Source organism: Spermophilus citellus, assembly GCF_964194105.1.
Source record: "Spermophilus citellus genome assembly, chromosome: 6".
Taxonomy (NCBI): domain Eukaryota; kingdom Metazoa; phylum Chordata; class Mammalia; order Rodentia; family Sciuridae; genus Spermophilus; species Spermophilus citellus.
In genome coordinates, this window is record NC_138187.1 from 72,642,215 (window position 1) to 72,666,013 (window position 23,799).

The 23,799-nt window shown below is 41.7% G+C and overlaps 1 protein-coding gene across 3 annotated transcripts in view; it reads right to left on the reverse strand.

Moving 5' to 3' along the window:
* Positions 1-1,609: 1,609 nt before the first annotated feature.
* FAM171A1 (family with sequence similarity 171 member A1) overlaps positions 1,610-23,799 on the reverse strand; it is a 116,764-nt gene continuing 94,574 nt past the window's right edge. The window contains exons 6-8 of one of the 3 annotated variants that reach the window (XM_081297634.1): positions 9,839-9,894; positions 8,573-8,689; positions 1,610-4,566 (exon numbers count right to left, since the gene is read on the reverse strand). In XM_081297634.1, the coding sequence (XP_081153760.1) occupies positions 2,877-4,566; positions 8,573-8,689; positions 9,839-9,894 (1,863 nt within the window). In that variant the 3' untranslated portion in view covers positions 1,610-2,876. Of the gene's footprint in view, positions 4,567-5,168; positions 5,284-8,572; positions 8,690-9,838; positions 9,895-23,799 lie in introns of all 3 variants that reach the window. The other 2 variants (XM_081297633.1, XM_081297635.1) reach the window with 2 other exon arrangements.

The following is a 23,799-nucleotide window of genomic DNA, read 5'->3' on the forward strand; positions in this document are numbered from 1 at the left end:
ATGGATCTCAGTCTCCTCATCCACCTAGCCCGTAGGCAGACCAGGGGCTGACTCACCCCTGGGCATTCCCTCCCCCACCTCCCAGAGCTGGCCATAGAGAGCTGTATTTAGATCAAACCTGCTGCCAGGCAGGCAACTGAAAACTCACCATTAGGTGGCAGGAGCAAGATGCCCTTGATGCCTCTGGTCCTTCAGGTAATACACTTAATTTGGAATACCATGACATAAAGATGAAGTGTTCAAAATCTGCAGTCAGACTTTGTCTAGAGAATTCTAGGCTGTCTAGAGCATTCTAGGCTGACGATCAGTGTTGGCACCATGAGAAAAAAATCTTTTTTTTTTGAATGTTTTAATATTATTTTTTAGTTTTTTGGCGGACACTACATCTTTGTTGGTATGTGGTGCTGAGGATCGAACCCGGGCCGCATGCATGCCAGGCGAGCGCGCTACCAGCGAGCTACATCCCCAGCCCCGAGAAAAAAATCTTAACCTCTAAGGCCAAGTATGGATAACAGTAAGACTGAATCAACTTCACCTTTAGAAGAACCAGTTCCCCTTTGGCAAACCCACTTTCCTTGCCTTCCCAAGTTGTGGCCACTACTGGCTGCTCAATACATTCCACAACCACAGTCAACCTAGATTATGTCTCACCTAAGGAGTCAGAAAGGCAGCTCTCCCCAATATTCCTGCCAGATCTCCCATAATCGGTGCTAAGGGTTCATGTGTCACACACAGGTGACATGCATTGAACAGGGCTTCCTGGAAACTGATACTTGAAGGAGATAATTCTACTGGCAGCAACCCTAGGCTGAGAGGGAACCAGTTACAGCAAGGAGCTCTGACATCCTCCTTTCTGCCCCCACCACCAATATCTGCCCTGGGCATTCACCAGGAGGCATCTTATGCTTTGTTTTGAGGGAGTTGACCAATAACTTCTCCTTGGATTCTTAGCCCAGTCTGCTCGGCTTCACTGCCACCTACTGGTGAGAATGTTCACTCCAGAATGAACTCTACCTCAGTTCTTACACCACAGGTGCAGGACCACAGTTGTCTGACTCTTGGGGAACTTTCTCAACTATCGCCCCCACCCCCTGCCAAGCCAAATATTAAATGTCAGCATTGAAGAATTAAAATAATAGCAACCAGTTTGATTTTCTGTCTGTATAGAATTCATGAATGAAGATTTTGTAAGGAAGCTGCTGACTGTAAACGGCTGGCTCAACTTATTTCTTCCAATCCAGGTTTTGACATCATCTCCATTAACACTTTTGATGAACAGCATTATATATCCAAGATGATTCAGGTCATTTTAACAAAATCTTCTTGAAGCTGTTCCAAGATGGATCGATACTAGATCTAAAACACCAGTTTCCTGTAAAGCACAGACATCTCTCCTTACCTGAAAAACAACAAAATGTTACCTTCTGTTCTTGAATGACACTGAAGACAAAGGTGGGTTTTAAGGATTTTCACCCCAGTGAAAATCCCGGGGTGGCTGTGTTTACAAGTCCAACCACCACATTTTAGGCTGTCAAGGAATGATTTAAAAAGTCTTAGTAATGATTTTGCAACAGATGATGGTTCGGAATGAATTAAAATGACCACAAAATAGTTTTATTTTCTTCTGAGTTTATTTTGAATTTTCATTTTTGGATAACTAAGCAGCTCTTTAGAGAGAATGCACAGAAGAGTCATTCTGGCACTTTTGGATAGTACATAAGTTTTTTTTTTTTTTTAATAGTCACATTCAGTCCCCTTGCTCAGTCCATACTCTCATGTTTGCCGAGCAAGATCAGCCCATAGGATTCCAGAGTTAATATGCAACCAACCGTATATACAAACAGCCAATAAAACCATAACGGTGGCTTATGGCCAAAGGGATGGGGTAGGGAAGGGCATCTCTAAAGTGTCCTCTAGTCTATCTTAGCTAAACAGAACCCACATTACACAGGGTAACTAGAGAGTACACTGAGCTGAAATGAGAATGCTGAGCACAAATGGCACTTGGCAGCATGCAGTTTAAAGAAAAGGGATATCATTTAATAACTTTATATAAAATCCAGGCAGTTCAATTAAAGGGATTAAGAAAAACCAAAAAACTGAGGGACTGTCTGTTGTCACTGTAAAAAAGGCACTTGGAGTTAATGGGACCAGAATTGAAAGACTCTTAGCTGATAAAAGTTTCAGTACGATTTCATTAAAAGGCTTGGATGTTAAAAGATGACACTCAGGAGTTCCTGAAGGGAGACACCAAAAACAAACCACTGAGAAGTAGAACAGATTAAAATGAGGGAATGCAATTTTTACAACCAAATTGTATTGAAAAGAAAAATAGAGAGAGAAGAAGCAAATCCCCAAACAAGCCCTAACCAAAGCAAAATCTAAGCAAAATAAGAAACAAAGCAGCAATGCATAGTTTTCCTTGGAGATAATGCCTACCTTGGGACACAGAGTGCCACCCTCATTTCTCAAGAATAGCTTCACAGTAGCATTATCGTGAGAAAATGGATTCAAGCAATGCAAAAAGAGTTTCATCTGTTCCCAGAATCCGAGGGAAAACTGAGGTGATCCTTGGAGTGTAGCAACATCACGGGCGGTTTTGCAGCATCCCTGGTGGGTGGACAGGTCAAGTCTGTGGAACGACGTTCAGACACTTCTCCCAGCCACCTCCCTGGAGGTGCAGCATCTACCAGAGTCATCCTTTATTCTGAGAAATAACTTTAACTCCCTTCTACCATTGATAGGGCAATGCCCACGCAGCGGACGTCCACTCCTGCGGTAGCCCTTCTTCGGCTCCTCCACAAACAGGTACGTGCTTCAGTAAGAAAGGATATTTGGCAAGGTTATATCCCACGGTTGGGTGGCTCTGTGACAGCTCACTTAATGTTAAATGCCATCAGGGGTCTCTCCTCCCGTTTCTGCCAGGGGCTCTTCTTGTCTTCTCCTTGGTCGTCATCATCATCGTCATCGTCTTCGTCGTCATGAGCAGATCTTCTCTGGTGGGGACTGGCTAATGGCTCCGGGGGGACATCTGCAGTTCGTTTGGTCGTCTCTTCCTGCAGGCTGGGCAGCTGTCCACCACTTCTCCGACTCGAGCCTTCCAACAAACATCGCAGCGCACTGTCCTCGGGGGTGCAGACTGTGGTCCCACACTCGCTGCCGCTTGGGTCCATGTCATCCAAGTACACCAGCTGCGTGTAGGCGGCGCTGTCCGGGGCCCTGGGTTCTTTCTGCTGGTGCTCCTGGACAGGTGGGTGGCTCTGCTGGAGAGACAAAGGGTCTCCCCTTCCCTTGCGGGCAGATTTTGGTTCATTCATATCCACACCAGAGTCCAAACTGGCGTCGTTACTTCCGTTCCTTCCAGCTCTTTGGAGATCAATGTATGAATGTCTAACATGAGCATTGGACCTTCCGTCCAGGGACACAAACCACGCCCGGGGGTGTGGAAGTGGCTTCCCACCTCCAAGTTCCATCAAAGCCTTTTCTGTCAGGAGCTGCACCTCGCTGTTCATTTGAGCCAGAGCCGCATCATTCAAGGATGCTGGGATGGACAGAGACTCTGACATGGATGCGTTCTGAGGGCTCCATTCCCGAGTGCCTGCCTCCTGCAGGTGCTGCTGAGAGATGGCCTGGGAAGACAAGGGCTGGCCCTGCATCTGAGAGGACGGGTGTGGGAAGATCCCTGCGTGGGGGTTGGAGAGCTCAGCCTGAAGTCTTCCAATTTCCAGCTGCTGGTCCGCTGGGACAACCAGAGGCTGACTGACATAGGAATGGTCCCCTGGGAGTTTCATATAATGGGCAGGGATGACCAAGGCAGGTAACACTTTTCTGTAAACGCTGTCATTGACCTGGTCCACAGAACTACAGCAGATCAACTGGCCCGGCCGCGGGAAAGACGTCGGTCTCTCCAGGTGATCCACGGATCGCGACATCATACATTCAGTAGGTCTGCGGTCCAGCAGTTGCTCTTTTTCAGGAGATGAAGGCGCAGGGTACATATGTTCCTGAATGGTGAGTTTGCTTCCTGCGGATGCTGGGCCGTCTCGGTCCTGCTTTTCAAATAAAGTCTGGGATAGTGTAGTATTATAACTGCCCCTGTAGTCATTGTGGCCGGGGGACTCGTAGCCTTCTCTTTCCATAGATTTTCTTGCCTTTAAGGGAAAAATTTCCACTGATTTATGGTAGTCTTTGCCCAGTGTCCCACTTGGAGTCAAGTTATCAAAGGAGGTTTGGCTTTTATCTTCTTCCTTGTGGGAGAGCAGTTCTTCCCGGGAGCTAAATTCTTGTGAGGTACTGTAAGAGAGCTTCAGCATGGGTGTGTGCAGGTCCCCCTCTCCGCTGGGGGACATCATTTCTAAGTGGACCCCACTCATCAGCTCCTTGGTCGCTGGGGCCTCTGGGCGGCTATGACTGGCAACGGACAGAGGGCCAGGGAATTCCGACGCCCGACGAGAGAACAGCAAGTTGATGTGCGACATGGAAGTGGACTGATCTCTTTTGGAACTCTCGAGGGCTGCCGGAAGCTGCAGTTTTCTGTGGTGCTGACGGGGTTTCAAGCACTTCCTCCTGTGACCAAAGACACGACCCACAACTAGAGATTAGAGATTCTCAAGATGGAACAGTTTCAAGTTTCAGGCAAAGTACTAACTCTCAATTTCCACAAGGAGAAACAAAACAACTCATCAGGGGCCAGAAACCTCTCACCACAAACCCTCACTCACCCAATGCTGACCCAGAGCAGCAGCATCTGGAGAGTGATCCTCAAGTTTTTGTAAGAACAGCCAACTAATTCATTCGTAAGGGGTCACCCAAGAGCCAACGATAAACATTCTTGCTCAGTGAGCAGACGTGGCATCAAAATAATAATAATTCTGCTTTGATCTTGAGAATATCATCTCTCCATCAGTATTTGGGAGTACTCCCAGGGAATCAGATGACAATTGTCAAATGTTTTTTATACAACTCCCCTTGGCCTTACACATCGTGTAGTTTCATTTGTAATTTAGATCATGCATTTGAGTTTGTAGATATTGTTTCACAACAACAAAAAGGATCTCAATTTAGAAAAAAAAAACACAAAAAAGCAACTTCATACCAATGCTTCCAAATATCAATTGCACAAGAACTTCGACATTAAAAAAGATATTGCCAAAATGGTAACACTTTACCTGCAATAATATAAAAGGAGACACAGCAAAACCAAAAGTATGAAAGCCATTCCTCCTAAAATGGCCAAAAGAAACACGGTGTGATACGTGGTAATGTCCTGTGTTACAACGGGACCTAGAAGGTCAGAAAATGGCATTTTAGATATTTTGATACCTTTAAATAAAAAGAGGGATAATTAGTTGAGAACATAATGTCTTTTTTCTTACTCTTCCTGGCAGGGGCACAAAGCAAAGGCCAGACAAAAATACCTTTGATTGATGGGTTTGTGGCACCATCACCATTTCATTCCATAATCAACATTATTATGGAAGCTTCCGGGGCCAGCAGCACTTTCAAAACTCAAATAGGAATGTGGCTGTGTCAAGAGACTCTTCTTGTCTGAGAAGTGAGCCTCACCTGGCAGCATGTTCAGCATTCTAAATACATGCTCTTTTTTTTTTTTAATATTTTTTAGTTGTCCATGGACCTTTATTTTATTTATTTATATGCAGGACCAAGAATTGAAGCTAGTGCCTCACACATGGTAGGCAAGCACTCTACCACTGAGCCACGACCCCAGACCCATGATCTTTTAATAAAAGCAAATGGATGCAAGAGAACATAATAAGGGGTTTCTCACCTTTAAGAGATGATCTGAGTATCTGGAGATTTTATATGACAGGAAAAATAAAACAAAAGATCTTATTCTAGATATGTTTGGACAGCCAATTATTACTATATAGAGTGCCCTTTCTCTAAATGCATGACATAAATTTACACTGTCTAAATATATGACATAAATTTACTATGACTTTAAAAAGTCAATAACTTGTTACAGGCTGTTAAGTGTAATGAAAATTCTTTCCATGTAAAACAATAAAACATTCTTCTACATTTTTAAAAAGACTAATTGCACACGGCCACAGACCTCTTTTCTTTTTTTTTTAGTGGTACTGGGGACTGAACCCCAGGGCCTTGCTCCTGCCAGGCAAGCATTTTACTACTGAGCTACATTCACAGCTCTCTTAATTGTATTTTGCAACAGAGTCTCATTAAGTTGCCTGGAATGGTGTTGAACTTGTGATCAGCCTGCTTCAGCCTCACAACTAGCTAGAATTACAGGTGTATTGCATCAAGCCCGGATAGCCACAGACCTCTTTAGAATTTACAGATAAGGTTACTAGAGATAAAAATATTTCATTTAAAAATATATATTGTAAAGAATCCCAAGAAATAGGAGTTTAATTCATATCTTTTAAGTCTAAAAATAGTGCAAATTTGTCTTAATATTACAGACACAATGGATCAACAACAAAAACCTCTGCAAATTACAATATCTGGGCTTTGAGCATTCATTGGTGGCCAATATCCTGGCAGTGGGCCAATGCAGAGAAAGGAAAAAAACTGTGGTTTCACAGTATTCCAGGGTAGCCTGATTATGATTACTAAATCCCACAAATACCCATTTGCTTAAAAATTTTTTTTGATAAGTCAAGAGACAGATTTCTTCAAAAATCATTTTAAGGAGCCAAATCTCTTAAGAGTTAGATCAACAGAAAGAGGTTTATCAATTTTTGAAAATATTGGCATTTCTGAGTCCAAAAGAGAACACCATTCTCTTCCAAATATAATTCACTTCAGTGGTGTGGGATGTTAGGGATGAATGTTTAGCAAGCTGGAAAAAGAACTCCACACTGCTTCACTTCACTTGTTCCATATACAACTTCTTATACAAAGGCAACCTCCCCAGACGGGGAGCCTTGTGAGAAGCCACCAAGAAAACTTGGCTACCTGGGTTTGATCCCCAGCACCACAAAAATGAGACAAACAAAACATGCATTAGGTACATATAAAAATCATTTCCAGAAAACTGAAACTTGGTGTGTTCAGTACTCAGAAGGTAATTATTTCAAACTCTGCCACTGGAAATCTGCAGAAAATTCATAGCTGTGCTTTGCTTCCTTCTTAAGCAGAGAATTAAAGAATGAAACCCCCATTATTTTCTTCTTGGTTTTGGACTTGTGAAAACACAGCATTACTGTCATTTGCTTTAATAAATTGATGGCTGTGAGTTTACCCACGCCTGTATCCACACATTAAATACCATCAGGCTGGGCTGTGGATGCTCTCAGAGCTATTGAGTCTCTTACTTCATGGCTGTGTTCGTCAGTCTCCTTTCCTTTTTACAAAAGCATATATTCATCTGTGACATCATAGAAAACTGATAGCCACAGTTGTTTTGAAATCTGTCTAAAACAAAAGTTCACTTTAATGCATGGGCTTTGTGGCTTCTGCTTTGGTACCTAAGGAATTTCTTTTCTTTCTTTCTTCCTAGTCACATTCTCTTAATATTTCAAATTAGGAAAACGGGGCATTTTTGTACCTGGTTCATGCTTACAATACTATAAGAACCACACCATCAAGAAAAACACATATCTGAAGTGTAAATTTTCTTGCTATGGGAACATAAAATCAATGTAACAAACTTTTTAACACCCATCTACAAATGGTCTCCAACACGTTAGTTACTTTGGGAGTTTATGTGTTAATTCCAGTGATAATTCCCTTACTAAAATACTTTGAACTTCCATTTGGAAATGCCTTCATGGTTAATTTGCCAGAGAGACTTTTTAATCACAGCACATTTTGACCTAGCTCAATCTCCTATTTTGTTCACCAGACTTGGGTGTGCATGACTTTTAGATGTGTTTAAAAAAATAGCAATCAAAGGTGCCTATAAGTATAAGATTGGCCACTACAGAACAGTTTCACGAAGGTAGGCAGTTCAAGTGTTATGGATTCTAAAGAAAAATGTAGCAATGGAAGACATAACTAGAAATGATTCTTGTGAGATGCCCATTTTGCAAAACAATTTGGAATATATATTTGGGAATGTAGGTTAAAAATCACATTTTTGAATCACACTTTAAAAAATAGGAGTGAATTCATATACTCAAAGTGGAGATTATTCTTTTGGGCACAGAGCAATTAATTTGCATGTAAGCAGTTTGGAAATGTCAAATCAAATATTTTGCCACTATGGTGACTTTCTGCTAGTTCTTCTGTTGAGTGTTCTTCCTATGAGCTTGCTCACACCAGGCCCCAGCTGTTTTGGTAATTAGGGAGGAGGTCTGAGCCTCCTCTGTGGGCTTCTGATTAAGAATGCCCCATGGCAGCTGTCCGAGCAAAACAGAGACAGGAGGCAAGACTATTTTCCATGCATTATTCTTATCTTAAATGGGAAAGTTCCAACCAGAACTCTTCCACCCCCACAAAATGCCTTTTTTCCATCATTTGATTTCAGACTTTGAAGCAGTTTTGAGTTGGATGTAATCTCTCTGCTGAGGTTATTTTCAAATGCATACTTAGCCTGAGCCCTCAAAGAAATCAATCCCCATCATCGCCAGTGTTGGCTTCATGTTACCTGGGATGGGAGGAGACATGGCTGCCACCCAGTACCCCAGCTGGGGGGCAATGTACGTCCACGTTAGCTGGCTGCCTTCCTGGTGCACGAGGCCTAGACCGCTCTTCAGCCACGTTCCTGTGGGATTCAGAAAAGAACTTCAGCTATGAGCATGCGAAACTCCTATTTAAGGCTTATGTACTTGTAAAAGTCACCTTAAATGTCATGTTTAGAGCTCATTTGGTAGTCTGGAGAGTTAAATCATCACCTGGAGACTGCATACAGCTCTCTGTAAAAATTCTTTTCAACTTCCCTTTAGGGAAAAGGTGAACAATTTTAGTCTTTCTTTGCCTTCTCCCAATCAAAGTAGTTTCAGCCACTTTATTAAATATCCCTCTTTCCAAACACAGATAATTTCAGCAGAAGCCTTTGCAGTGCAGAAATAGAATAATGGCAGCATGCCAGGGGCTGTTGGAAGTGAAAAGAGGGGGGAGAATCTTGTGTTGTTTATAATCATTATCTTTGAACAAATAAATTTCTTATACCTAATCACAGATTGGCTATGTTACAATTACTTAGAAAGTTTTTTTTTTTTTAAGAGAGAGAGAGAGAGAGAGAGAGAGAGAGAGAGAGAGAGAGAATTTTTTTAATATTTATTTTTTAGTTTTTGGCGGACATAACATCTTTGTTTGTATGTGGTGCTGAGGATCGAACCCGGGCTGCATGCATGCCAGGCATGCCAGGCGAGCGCGCTACCACTTGAGCCACATCCCCAGCCCAAAAGTTGTTTTTTTTTTTTTTAATTTTAAATGTATAATTCCTCAATCTTTGCAAATTCTGTTCCAGTAAGCCTGGCTTAAGTGAGTATTTAAGAAAAAAAATTCAGTTGGTTGTAATGCTAAGAAACACTGAATAAGTCAAAGTAAGTTCAGGTTTTATCATCAGTCACTACTTTAATTGTCATTAAGGAACCACTATGTACTACCTAGTCACAGTATACATGTCTTACATATATTTTATCTAAAATTCTCAAACAATCAAACAGAGTAGGCCTCAGGGTCCCTTTTCAGATGAGGAAACTGAGGACTGGGGAGTTGTAAAACCCTTCCAAGGCCTTTTGGTGCTGGAAAGCACAGTGGAGGTACTTAGGCCCACCCGACCTCCATCCAGGGCGGGGTTATTGCTTCCCCTCTGTCATGCTGTATTCCTACCAACCTTCCCAGGGTCTGATTATTTGGTTACTTTGTAAAGTTTGTCAGAGCAGACCACTGAGGAAGATTAACTTGCCTGAGGTTGTAGGAGGTTTCCCAGCCCAAAGTGGAAACACTGCAGAGCACACTGCTCTCTGAGGCCCGGGAGCGCTGCTGTGGGCAGAAGACAAGGGAGAGGCAGGTGAAGCTCTCCCATGGCTCATGCCCACGACTCTGACCCACCAGTTTGGAGGGTGGGCTGAACACTCGGGGCTCCTGCATAGCTGGATATGCTGAAAGGATCAAGTGTACCGAATATTCTACCCATCTCCACATCTCTGCCTTTCTTAGGTGCGCGTATGGCTGAGGCAATAGTGGATTATTTCCCCTCTGAAGAAAGAAACAATACTTGGGCAGCATCTAGACATTATCAGTTGCCATGGTAACATTCAAATGCAATGGAAAGGTGCCCTGTGATGTGATGCCTCCTGTCTCAAAGCCCCCCTCCTCTGCTTAAAGGACAGGGACACACAAAGACGGACGGTGGGAGAAGCCAGGCACTCAGGGGAGCTTTGCATTCTCTGGCTGTCCCCATGCAACAGGCTTGCTGGTGGCTCCAGATGATTCCTGTTCAAATTAGAGCAGAATTTAAACTGAAAGGACTCTAAAATGAGTCTGAGGACATAGAAGCCCAATTCAGATTCATTTCCAGAGGTGGGTCTGCCCACAGGTCATTTGGCAACTGAGAGGAATTACTATGTCCCATGGAGGCTCCCAAGGAAACAGAAGACATTGGACACTGAAGAAGAAAGGTTTCTATGTTGGGTAAGAACATCTCCCCAGAGGTAGAGAATGGATTTTTACGACTGCTTCCACCCCCACGCCCCAGCCCCTGGGCCCCCTCCAGTTCCATCCTGACTTACATACCATGCCCACTCCCACACATGTGCTCCCCCAATAGCAAGATTTCTGGATCAGCCAGGAGGCGGCTGTGCATTCTTTGTTCTGCAGTTTTCCCCAAATTGGATTCTTGAGTGACTGCTCTTCAAATGGGGCAGATACTTAGGTTAGGACAAATGGGCCTCAGAGAATAAGAGCTGGAAACAGCCCTAATTCCTGCTCATTCATGAGCAAACCACCTACCTTTATCCCTAGGTTTGCCTTTGCCTTCTACAAGAAAATCAAGTGAAACAGACTTTAAAATATCTCCAAGTTACATCTGGGGAAAGCCAAGTGGGTAGAAGAACACACATGAACACAGACACACACACCATCCAGCTGACAGGTCCCAGGTCCATCTAGGGAGACCGGGGATCTGGCAGTGGTGCCAGTGGAAGCCAGAAAGACCAGTGACTGAAGAAGTCATAGCTGTTTTGGGAGTTCAGCAAGGGAAACAGTGCCCTTTGGGCAGGGGAGAAGGATGAAGTTAGCTTTGATGGTCAGGGTTTGTCAGTAAGGGGAGGGGGTGAAGCCAGGAGAAAGAAGGAGAGGCTATTCCAGGTAAGGGAATAGCAAGGACCTTGTTATAGAGCAATGGGTATGAATGATGGACAGGAATGGGGCAGAAGGAAACCCAGGTTGCATTCAAGAGAGTGGTGGGAAGGAGTTTGCCTTCACCTGGGCAGGACTTCAAATGCCATTAGCAGTGGGAAGTTGCTGGGGACCTGTAAATGAGGGCACAGAATGGCCAGTCTTCCCAACACCTCTTCCTGTACTACACACTCCTCATTGGTTCTTGCCAAGTTGGTCTTTGCAATTCACAATACAAAAAGTGTGGCTTTGTCTATTATCATGGGTCCAACCTCACGTAGTTTTACTCTTTTCCAAAAGTCTACCCATCTTCCAAGATACAAATCAAGCCTTCTAGTATATCAGGTATACCTTAGGTTGCTGGCTATTTTTCTAGGTCTTATCTCCTCTAGAAGACAGTAAGCTTTAAGAGTTTGAGCCTTTGTCTTATATTCCTTTTGTCTTCTCCACTCCTAGAAATATCCACAGTGTAGGAACTCAACAGTACTTCTAATGGAGTGAAAGCTACAGATGCAATCCAAAAATAACATCAGGTAACCTGCGGTCGGCTGGAAAGATATCCCCGCAAAGTGTGATTAAAATGGGATGCTACTCTTCCAAACTAAAGGGAGCAGAGTCATCTGGGGAAGAGTTATTTATTTTGGCATACATTTTCTGTAAAATGCACACATAGCCAGTGACTACGGTGTGACACTGTTTTGGGATTCAACAATCATGCTGTTACTGGCAAAGCATTTTCCAAGGTTTCTGTGTTTTGTGGGAGGAAGTAAGCTACAGGGAATACAAGAATTAATGAATTGTGTACTAGAAACATATGCTTCTCATTACTGGAATCCTGATGCTGCTTCGGGTGCAGGCTGGTTTCCCCACCTGGGCAGCAGGCACACAGAAGAAGAGATGATTGTGCTCAAGCCTGGGGACAGAGGCCTGAGATTCCTTCTTCACAGGTGATACTGCTGGCAGAGCAAACAAACTCCCTAATGTCTCTTCTGTTGAATAAGATTATGTGATGGCTGGTGCTGTGACCAGATGCTAACAGTGTTCATGTGGTGGTGGTGGTGGTGGGGTGTCGGGCTCTGCTCAGGCAGAGCAAGGCAGGGACCAAGTTGCTCCTACTCTATGGACAAAAGAAAGCTCCTGTTGTTCTTGCCTGTTGTCCTCCAGGCAGTTCATCTGCCAGCCAGGTGGTGCCTACTTCCTCTGGGCTTTTCTGTCCTTCCCTAGGCTACTCCTCCTTATCCTCTTTCTGTGGCTTCCTACTGCCCCCTCAGCATCCTCCTTCCAAGCAGGCAGTTGCTGGGACATGCAGGCCCAAGGCAGGGTCACCTGGTATAGGCAGGCAGGACCCCAAGTGTCTCATCCCTTCACACCTTATCAGGGTGCCAGGCTTCAACCTGTAGAAGGTGCATAGTCCCAGCACATCAATCTGGCTGCTGAGCAGGTGTCTCAGGAGTTAGCTGGGTGACATGTGCCTTTTTGCTCTGATTGAGGCTTCTGGTCGTGTCTATTATTGGGACTTCGTGTGTGTGAAGGTCATGTGGTGATCTCTCTGGCAACACCAAGAAATGAAATTCTGCATGACTGAAATTTCTAAACTGTCAGTTTTCAAGTAGTTGTAAAGCATTTGAATCCTCTAATGTATTCTTAAGCAGAAACAAATATATAAGCTAGATTAAAAGGTAAGCCTCTCTACACAGAGGTCAGGAGAAGTACCACTCAGTGCCAACCTTCAGCACACCCTCCTAACCATGGTCTGGAAGCTATCGTCTACATTTGGCAAAATTGGAAAAGGCAGTTTTATACAAATTCTAAAATGCATCTTTTCGGGCTGGGGATGTGGCTCAAGCAGTAGCGTGCTCGCCTGGCATGCATGCGGCCTGGGTTCGATCCTTAGCACCACATACAAACAAAGATGTTGTGTCCGCTGATATCTAAAAAATAAATAATAAAAAAAATAAAATGCATCTTTCTCCTGTCTTACAAAAGTGAACACGTTTTTGATTTGTCTTTAAAATTCAGGGTTCTGATTATGATCAACTATTACGATAGGTTCTGACATACTGATGCCCTTAGGAATCCAGAGTTGAGGGTTATGGATGTATTTGCTCTGATGATAAACAGTCCTACCTGCACTTACATTTGATCCCCTTTGCTTTCTTTCTTATAGTTTGCTGTGTTGCTGTTCTCGCCCCCCCCCCCGCCCCCTGCAGTCTGTTTTTGGGAAACATCATCCGGCCCAACCTTTGTCTGAATAACATATACAGGTCATGTGAGGGGTGGGAGAACAAACCAGTTATGGAACAGTGACATTCTGAATCCAGGGTCAGAATTATTATTCTCTAAAGTTAAGCCCAGCACCACAGAAAGACATACTTTCAAGAAAAAAAGTATGCATTGAAATATTGCCCTCATATTTGGGAAAATAGTTATGTATTCGGCTGGCAAGGTTCAATGTGTTTAAAGAACCCTGAGTTCTTCATGTAGAAGCTGCATTTAACTACAATGATTATCACACATAATAAGGGACAGGCAGGAGAAGACAAGCCTCATGCTCCCATGCAGGATGGGATGGGGTCTCCTAGCAATCACTAGGGGGGCCACTTTCCTGTCTGGTTACCAAGCACTAATGAGGTCAACTTCTATTTGCAACATATAAAGAAAAGTGAGTTCAAAAATGGAGCAAATGGCTCTCGAAAGGCAAAAGAATGGTAAAATACAAGGAAAGACTCATCTAAAACACAACATCTAATTTTAATACAACCTAAGGAGGTCATATTTACCTTGCTTTTCCCACCTGGCATGTTAGTTGGTTTGGAAGCCCCTGTCTAATAGGTACACGATCTCATTCCAACAAACACTTGGTAACAAGCAGAACGACCTGATCTTATGAGCACTGTGGAGTTTAGAAAGGAAACTCTAAGTAAAAAACCTATACTTTCAGAGATTGCATGTTGACATTGACACCTGGAACATTAGCCAATATACAGAAACACATGCTCCTGTTCTCACTTGAGATCTGTGTCATGTCAGACCTCAGTTCCCTGGACAGATAAATGCCCAGCACTAGAAGTACTCAACTGACTACATAGATGACTTCCAAGGCATAAGAAAATCCTCCAAGTGAACTCTGACGTGCTAGGGATGGCACAGAGACATGGAGAGTCCTGTATGATATCATGGAGCTGCTGGAGCAAGTCTGGAGCCTCTGCTTCACATTTCTTTTGTCATGTATGCAAGCAATACATAGCCTCATCATTTATACACGGGAGCTGGGCATTCTACTTCTTGCAGCTAACATGTTCTACATGACATATTTTTCCTGAACAAAACTGGAGTTGGTTCTATGAGGTTTCTGAGCTGGGAGTCAGTTGGAAGAAATTCCACAGCCACTCCAAAAATCCATCTCAAAAAAGTTCTACCAATTGAAAGGTGATTGTTCACACAGTGAAATAACAGCCACTTCTACTCCTAAACCCACATTTTCACTGTGCAATATTTGGAAACATCTGTGATGAGAGATGAGGCCACTTGTGCTGATACAGGCATGAACTCAAGACAGTGGGGACCACATTTCCCCTGTTTTTCAGCTGTTTTCTCTGGTCAATAACCATCTCTTCACTTCGGTGGTGGTAGCCCAAGAACCAGGCATGGGATAAGCATTAGCTCTCTGAGGGAACGATCTTAAGAAGTATATTTCTTAGATTCAAACTGAGCAGCTCTTCTTCCTCTTCCTCTTATCATCACCATCACTATTATCATCACTATCACCATCACTATTATGTCCTTCCTGACCTTCGAATAAACTGGTTTTCTTTAGGAGCCAGACAGATGTTGCTTTTGGAGGCTTTCATCTCTTTTAACCTCTACTATAATTTTCTACCAATTGTACACATAGTAGTTCCAAGATCTAAGTCTACTTTGTTGCATGCTTTAGCACACTGGCGCAGGATCATTCGCTAACATCAAAATATAAAAGTCCCACCAGCCTTTAAGTCACATTCGTCAGTACGGTGGGAACAGTGACAATTTCCACATTTACACTATTGTGGAGTAGACTTCTCATTTCCAAATTAAAGTCTGTGGCTTTGAATAGCTAGTTTGCCTTTTCTGGAATTATTTTTCTATGAAATCTTTGAGGAGTAAACATTCCTCATTAATTATATAGCAAAACACTTGTCTTATGGGCAATTACCTAATGATTCTTGTTGAAAGCAATCAAACTGAGGAGCGAAACTGACGTGGAAGGATGGATTCTTATAGCCCCGGACAAGTACATTTCAGGACTGGTTTGGACAAGAATAAATTTAAGGGCAACTCACTATAACCAACAACCTTCTGTTTGAAGCACAAAATCACAGATATGTTGAATATTAGAAATTAAGACACGAAATGAGCCTATATTTGGCTGTAAGATGTTCCCTTCTGAGAAAGATTTTTTTTTTTTCCTTTTTGCAGTACTGGGGATCAAACACAATGTTTTGCACATGCCAAGAGGAAAAGAGATTCTTAAAAAATAAATTTAATTGAAGAAACTTGATATTTTTTCCTTTAAGCTTTTGCTGAGCTATCACAGGACTTACTGAAATACATTTTAGGAAAGGAGCAATAATGAGAAATCATAAAGATTCGGCAGTTATAGAAAGTTTCTGCCTTGAAGAGATGGCCAAAAGTATTAGGCCACACATTAACATCAATAAAATTTAATGGGTATATGTGTATATTTATGAATTTCCAGAAAACAGTATCAGAGTATGAGTTAATTAGCCCCATCTGGAGAAAAATTTCATTCATTACTAAGTTCAATACCATCTTGCAATTACAGGTTGGAAGAGGCTGTGCGGGGGAAGCAAAGGGCTGTGGGTGGCACAGCCAGTAGGCTCTGGCATTAGAAAAACAGACCAGGATGAGGCATGGTACAACAGAGTCAGCAAGCATCTGGAGATATGATAGGATGCTCTCCATCAGGTCTTGCTAAAGACTTTTTATTAAAACGGGAGATGTCCTAAGCGTAGGGGCTGATTGGGTGGATCTGGAGGAAAGCCTGAGGTGCTCTGTGACAAGCTCCTGGGTGATGCTGGTGCCACTCATCTGTGGACCACCAATTCAGCAGCAAAGCTCTTAAGTTATGTGCCCTTGAGTAGGGGTAGCAGTCTTCTCAAAAAAGCCTGATGCCATTTCCCACAATGTGGGTTTAGTGCAGCAACTCAGTGGCCAGTGCTTGAAGCAATTTCAGAAGTATCTCTGATCAGCTCAGCAAGGAAATCTAGTCACTTGGCTAAGCAGGTCAGGGGTCGGCAGACTCAAATGCCTACAGATGTCGCTGTGTCATTACTTAAGGAAAAGTGCTACGCAGTGACTTGGTTGCTGTGTGTGTGGACCAATCAAGACCTTTTAATCTCCTCCTGGGGTGCTCTGTACCCAAAATAGTCCCATGTCAGTCTCTTAAGGTGCGGATCTCAGTTCAAATGTCACTTCTCTGCAGACTCTGACCAACTAATCACTTTCTCCATCATCATTTGGCTGAACTGGTACCTATGCCATCTAAGTATACTAGTGCACCGTCTCCTTCTAGAATAAAAATTTCAGAATTATAGGGCCCTTCCCTAATTTGTTTTGTCACTGTTTTATCCCAAGAGTGTACAACAGTGGGATTCCTGGCATGAAGAAGCTATTTGTTAGATAAATGAACTGCTCATTTTTTTTTTTTTAAAGAAAATTCCATGGGAAACCTCCCTCCCTACTTTTAAATGTTGGCAGTAAATTCAAACACAACAAACAAACAAATATCCCCCAACTAATTATAAGACACATCTGGGAATGGGCTGTGGCTCTGCATTCCCACATCCAGTTCATTATTCTTTTAAGCCACATTAAGTCCTGGCTTAGAAACAGGAATGCACAAAAATCTGATATTCTGGAAAAGGAGGGGATCTGCAGTATGAAGGAAACCCTGTCCTGTGTCTCCCCTTCTTCACTTCCAGGGATGCCCGGCATGTGCCTCGAGTACTCACCATGCCCTTTGGCTTCTTCCTGATGAGGAAAGATGACAGCTCACCAACCCCAGTGCAGTTTTGAAAACAATGATGGAAAATGTTGGTTTAGAGTAATACCCTGTTTTCCTAATGGATAAGCTCAGTTAAGAAAGAGTTGATTAAAAACATTTCTTCTAAAAGGTCTGGAGTTGTGATCCTACTTTTTTCCCTTTGATTTTGGCTACTTTCAACTACATATTTCAAATGGCTGGGCTGTCACATACAACCACATTTATGAGGAGCAAGCAAGGGTGCTTCTGTGGAGACTTCGATACACCACATTCTGTATGTGCTGAGTTGGTCTGGGTGTGTGTCTGCCCACATGTATGCATACAAATGACTGTAAAGGAGTGATTCAAGAGAAGAAGCAAAAAAAGGGGGCTGGGGATGTGGCTCAAGCGGTAGCGCGCTCACCTGGCACGCGTGAGGCCCGGGTTCGATCCTAAGCACCATGTACAAACAAAGATGTTGTGTCCACCGAAAACTAAAAAATAAATATTAAAAAATCCTCTCTCTCTTCTTATAAAAAAAAGAAGCAAAAAAGAATTATAATATGATATTAGGAACATAACATGTGGCCAGGAATGTACATCATACTTAAGCTTTACATAATATTGGATGGTAGGCTTTATATATCTTTATAGTTTTGAGCTAGAAACATTAGGTCCAGAGAAATTGGTAATTTACCCCCAGGACAATCCCATCCCTAACACTTGTAGACCTTGAGAATTTTCAGACCTGATTATGTACCAAAATCACTTTAAAAATAAAAGAAAAACTCATATGAAGTCATGACCTTATTAAAAAAAAAATCATGTGTTAAGTGTGTCCTAATCTAAAAGAGCTTAGAGCTCATATAAAAATATAAAATCAAATTTGTAAAAGAAACAGAAACAAGGCTATATAATACTATTGCAAAATGAAATTAAAATTAATAACATCAATTGAATGTAGTACCTGATGACGTATTAGTGAGCTAAATGTCTGGATCGCAACATACCCAGGACATAGATGGCCAGGGTGGGGCTTCTTTTGAGTCTGGCAGCTCCAAGATTCAATTCTTCTATCACGTTCCTCAAGCTGAACTTACCATAAAACTTCCTTTCTTCTAACATAGTTTTTCATTTTTTATTCATATGCTGGGGTTGTATTATTCATCTATCATGTCTACTCCTATTCTGTTCTCATTAGTCCTATTGTATAAAATTGTCCATTTATAAACGTAAAATTCAGGCAACAACAATCATCTGATAATTTTAAGTTCTGTATCGAATCCAAATGATGCAGAATATTTTTAAGTTAAATTCTAAAAGATCACTATTAACCTCCCCCCTCCCAATTTGAAATTCCTTGCAGAAATTACCAGATGCCAAAGAAGTCCGTTGGGTCTTCAGGCCCCAGGTTGGAAGTGCTAAATCTTGTTCAGGAAACCAAGGACATCTGGGATCTTCATCTACCCCAAGTACTCATCCTTGGTGCCTCACTGGAGATGAGGATGACAACACAGGTTGTTGTAGTGGTCAGTGGTGTCCAATGGAGAGAAAGAAGCAGACACAGGAAGCTGGCTGGGCTTTTGCACTAGCGAGAGATCTGCTCTGCACACCAGAAGGCATATTCTTACATTGCTCAAATTAAAAGGCAGAACCCATTCTGAACTGAAGGGTTATTTAGAAATTCAATTCCAAACAGTAAATGATATTCAAAATATGGAACAGCTGATAGAGCATGGGGCACTGACCAGTCAGATGGATGGCTGGGGCATCCTAGCTAAATACCAGCCTGGTTGTTGTTGGTGGTGGTAGAGGGTGAGATTGGGATGCTATATTTAGGGACATTATAGCTTGATCATACCAGTCCTCCTTTCTTATCATACTTTACCCAAAATTCACTAGGCAAGAACAACAATGATGATGATAATAATGGCCTACATCCATAAAGCCTTTCGCCAAATGACCAGTACTATTGTAATTGTTCTTCATTCGAAACAATTCTCTGAGGTAGGGATTGTGGAGAGAAAATGGAGGTCTGAGAGGTTCAAGGACTTACTTTAGCTCACACAACTAGTGACCTAATGAGGAGCTGTCACTCAAGCCCATGCTGTCCCAATTGCTGGGCTGCGTGCTGCTTCAGTAATCTGTCCACTAATGCCAGAGGCTATGTATTATCCAGTGCAATACTCACATCTACCCAAAACATTTTTACTTATAAATTATTCATTCAAATGGAGGAAATTGGCAATATAATACCCCTAAGATATTTGTTTCTGAAAAAAATTGTGGCATCATCACCTTCCTAATTACTTTTTACCCAGTCTGATACTGGAATGAATATGTTACATCTGTACTTAAAACCCAGGCCAAATAGCAGCATCCCAAGGAGCATGGAGGCTTCTAGGTGATGGGGGAAGCCAGCAGGACACAAACTTGCCACAGACAGTCCACAACGTGAATCTCCATAATTGGTCATTAGAAGTTGACTCTAAAAGAAGACAGGTTTTCTTTGAGGAGGACTGATATTGATCTTGATGTAGATATTGATCTCTAAACTCTGAGACCACAAAAGCAGACACCGGTTATTTGTTAAGTTTGTCAAAAAAATGGTTTTCATTAAAACCCAAGCATGTCAACTTCTAGCTCTTCATCCAATGATATTTTAAGAAAACCAAATTCCTAAGAACAGGGTTTTAAAACAAAAGCACTTTGAATCCCAGCTACACTAGAGCTAGTGGGATGGTATTATTTTCTGAAAATTGTCATTTGGGGGAGGCTACCAACACAAAAGGCTTAACAATTCTCAGAAATGGATTGGTATTATAAGATTGTTTTTTGAGTTGCTAGGTAATAACTGAAAAACAACCAACTGTCCCTGTTCTGAGATCACTCCCAGGGGCAGTACAAGTGTTATTACCCTGGCTTTATCCCTTTTTATCAGCCCAGAGGGGTAGGACACTACAACCAGGATGCTAAGGGTCTATAGTGGCCCAAAGATCCCCATCTGCATCTCAAAGAGCAAATCACCAGGCTGGGGTTGTCACTCAGTGGTGGAGCACTTGCTTAGCATGTGTGAGGCACTGGGTTGGATCCTCAGCACTACATAAAAATCTGTATACGGGGTAACCGATGTGATTCTGCAATCTGTATACAGGGTAAAAATGGGAGTTCATAACCCACTTGAATCAAATGTATGAAATATGATATGTCAAGAGCTATGTAATGTTTTGAACAACTAATAATAAAAATTAAAATAAAATAAAGGTCCATTAACAACTACAACTAAAAACCAAAAATATTAAAAAAAAAAAAAGAGAGAGAGAGAGAGACAGAGAGCAAGCAAATCACCATTGACTGGATGTCGAGATCTCTGGCAAGACAAAGTTTCACTTTGTCATCATTTACTCAAAATAAGTCCTATGTCCTCAGTTTTCTTTGCTATCTGCTACATCATATTGATCCACCTTCCTGGCAGGTAAATCATTCCCTTTTCTCCTACACATCTCACAGAAGTCCAGTTTGCTTCTAAGGGTAATTTTTACATCTGGGAAAGTAGAGACTCTTTTTCCTGGGAATTGTTTCTTTGTTTCTAAGCCTCAATCTTTGCTGTGAAATGACCTATTTCAGGTGACAGTGTTCTTAGGGATATATTAATATTACACTAAGGTAAACTGACTTTCTTCTTTGTTCAACACCCTTCACTACTGCATCTGTTCTCATGGGAAAAAATGGTGTGTGTGTGACTAAAATTAATGTCATGCATATAAATATATATTTAATGTAGGTAAATAAACTCCTTTTTCTGTTCTAACTTTTGCCCACAAAAGGTAAAACAGTTCATCCTTACAATCCAATCACAACACCTAGTATTACAATCAGAGTTCTTTCATCCAGATATGTAGCTTATGATGGAGAAAAATATAAGCTAGTAATGCTATTATTAATTACTTGTTTTTTTTTCCAAAGCACAGTTTTAGGTTCACAGCAAAACAGAGAGAAAGGTACGGAGATTTCTCACTTCTCTCTGCAATTGCCTTCCAGCCCACCAACAAGCACAACCTCCTTCATCATCAATATCTCCTACCTGGAGCAGTAACATTTGCTACAACTGAACTTACACATTATTATCATCCAGAGTGTGTGATTTACAATTTCAGTAATGTGATTTTCATTTTCTTAAAGTTATAAGCATAATTAGTGCTTTAAGGACTTCCACTCCCTCCCATTATCCTCCACCCCCAAAACTAACGAAATGAAACAAAATATGAGATCTGTATTTTAAATAAGCTCCACATTCAAGGACAAGCTGGCCATGACTTACCTAAAGGACTAATTAAATGTGCACAGCATCAGCAGTAACGTCCACCATCTGAAGCAGACACAAATCTTCTCCAGGCCAATTATGACTAGGTTCTCCCGAGTGCCGGCTATGTATGCGCCATACATGATAAGAAGCTGGTTCAGTAACCACCATTTCTATAGCAACCCCCACATACTCTGCAGGCTATGTTTTGAGAAAGCAGTTAAAACTGGATTTTACAATGTAGTTTTGCTCTTAGAACATGCTTTTATTTTTGTCATCTCATTAGAATGAAAGTATCCAAATCAAATGAGATGCCATTAAGTAGCAGAAACTTAACAAATCCAGAATCTTAAATCTCAATTTCTTTGCCACTTGCTGTCAGTCAGTCACTTTAAATTCTAACCACTGACCTGGTTTGCTTGTTCATAAGTGACCATTCCCCAGGGCTACAAGTCAGATTTCACTCTGACAACCTTCTACATCAGACAGCCATCTGCTGCCCCAGTTATACACTAAAGAAAGAGTAAAGGCCCAGGAAAGCAAGTTGACATGGTCATTCTCTTATTGTCCAGAAAGTTCCAGCTGAAATGTACTTCATTTGCCAGACCTGGGAAGGGAAACTGCTTCTTTCAAAGGTCAAACTGACCACTGCTAATGACTGACAAGATGTGCATGTTTATTCACATCCCATCCCATTCCTTCAAATGCACCTTTTCATGTAGGACACAGAGAAGGCACAATCAGAGAATCATAAGTTAAAGAGTTATGCTAATTCCTCAAAAGACAACACACAAATCCACTAAGTAGGGTCATCTTTATGCCATAAATCGAGTGGAAATTTAACACAAATGTTTCAGCAAAGCATACTGTCAATGCAGCAAAAGTTTTTGTGTGTTTTAGACAAATTATTTGAGAGTATATACAGCCACATAGCCAATACTGATATAAACATACTGAATATAATCCAGTGTTATTTGTACTCTAAAAAAAATGCTAATGTATTAGGCAACCCTTGGGTGAATATGTAGGGTGGTCCATGGAGATGCTAATTTTTATTATGAGAAATTCTTCACAAGTCCCCACCCCCCCCCAAAAAAAATTAAAAGATAATTGTGGCTATTAAAAAAATGACAAGTGGGATAAATGGCAGCATTAACTACTGACCCCGGTAAAGTGTCAGAAAGAGTCCATCTAAGCCTAAGAGTAAATTTTTTTAAAAAATATTTTTTTAATTGTAGATGGACACGATACCTTTATTTATTTATTTTTATGTGATGCTGAGGATCCAACCCAGTGCCTCAGACATGTGAGACAAGCACTCTACCACTGAGCCACAACCCCAGCCAGAGAGAAAATTTTATCTGCAGTCATGGATTTAAGTATTTGAGTTAGAGATAAAATGTGGGTTTAGAGAGTTGATATTAAAAATGTGGTTTTATCAAACAGAAGTCCCACTGAACTATAAAAGAAGTTTCATAAAAACTATAAAAGAAATTTTTTTTTTTCACAATGAAAATCTGCTTCTCTGAACATCAGCTGTCACACTTGGCAAAGTGCAGAAGGCTGTCTGGCTCACAGGAAATATGGAGGTTGTAACTGAACCCACACCCCAGTTTGGTCTTGCAAAGTGTAGAATATTTTTGAATGTGATATTAGAACAGGAAGAGTTTCCCCCGGGAGGCTAGATCAGGGGTCACAAACTTTTTCTATAAAAGGCCAGACTGATAGTAAATATTTTTGGTTTGGGGGACAGAGTGTTATAGTGTCAAAGCAAACCAACAGGCGACCATGGCTGTGTGCTAATAAAACTTTATTAGGAATGCTTATGCATGAGTTAAATAAAATTTTATTTGTCCCTCTGTCTCTCCCTCACTTCCTTTTTTTCCCTGTAGTTCTGGGGATCAAACCCAGAGCCCCACACATGCAAGGCAAGTGCTCTATCGGTTACATCCCCAGTGAGTTTCATATAATAAAAAAAATGTGTCATGAGATATTCTTTATTTCCCTCTGTTTTTACTGAGTTATAATTGATGAATAAAAATTGTATATACTGGGGCTGGGGTTGTGGCTCAGTGGTAGAGTGCTTGTGTAACACGTGTGAGGCACTGGGTTCGATCCTCAGCACCACATAAAAATAAATAAATAACTAAAATAAAGGTATTATGTCCATCTACAACTAAAAAAAAAATTGTGCATACTTAAG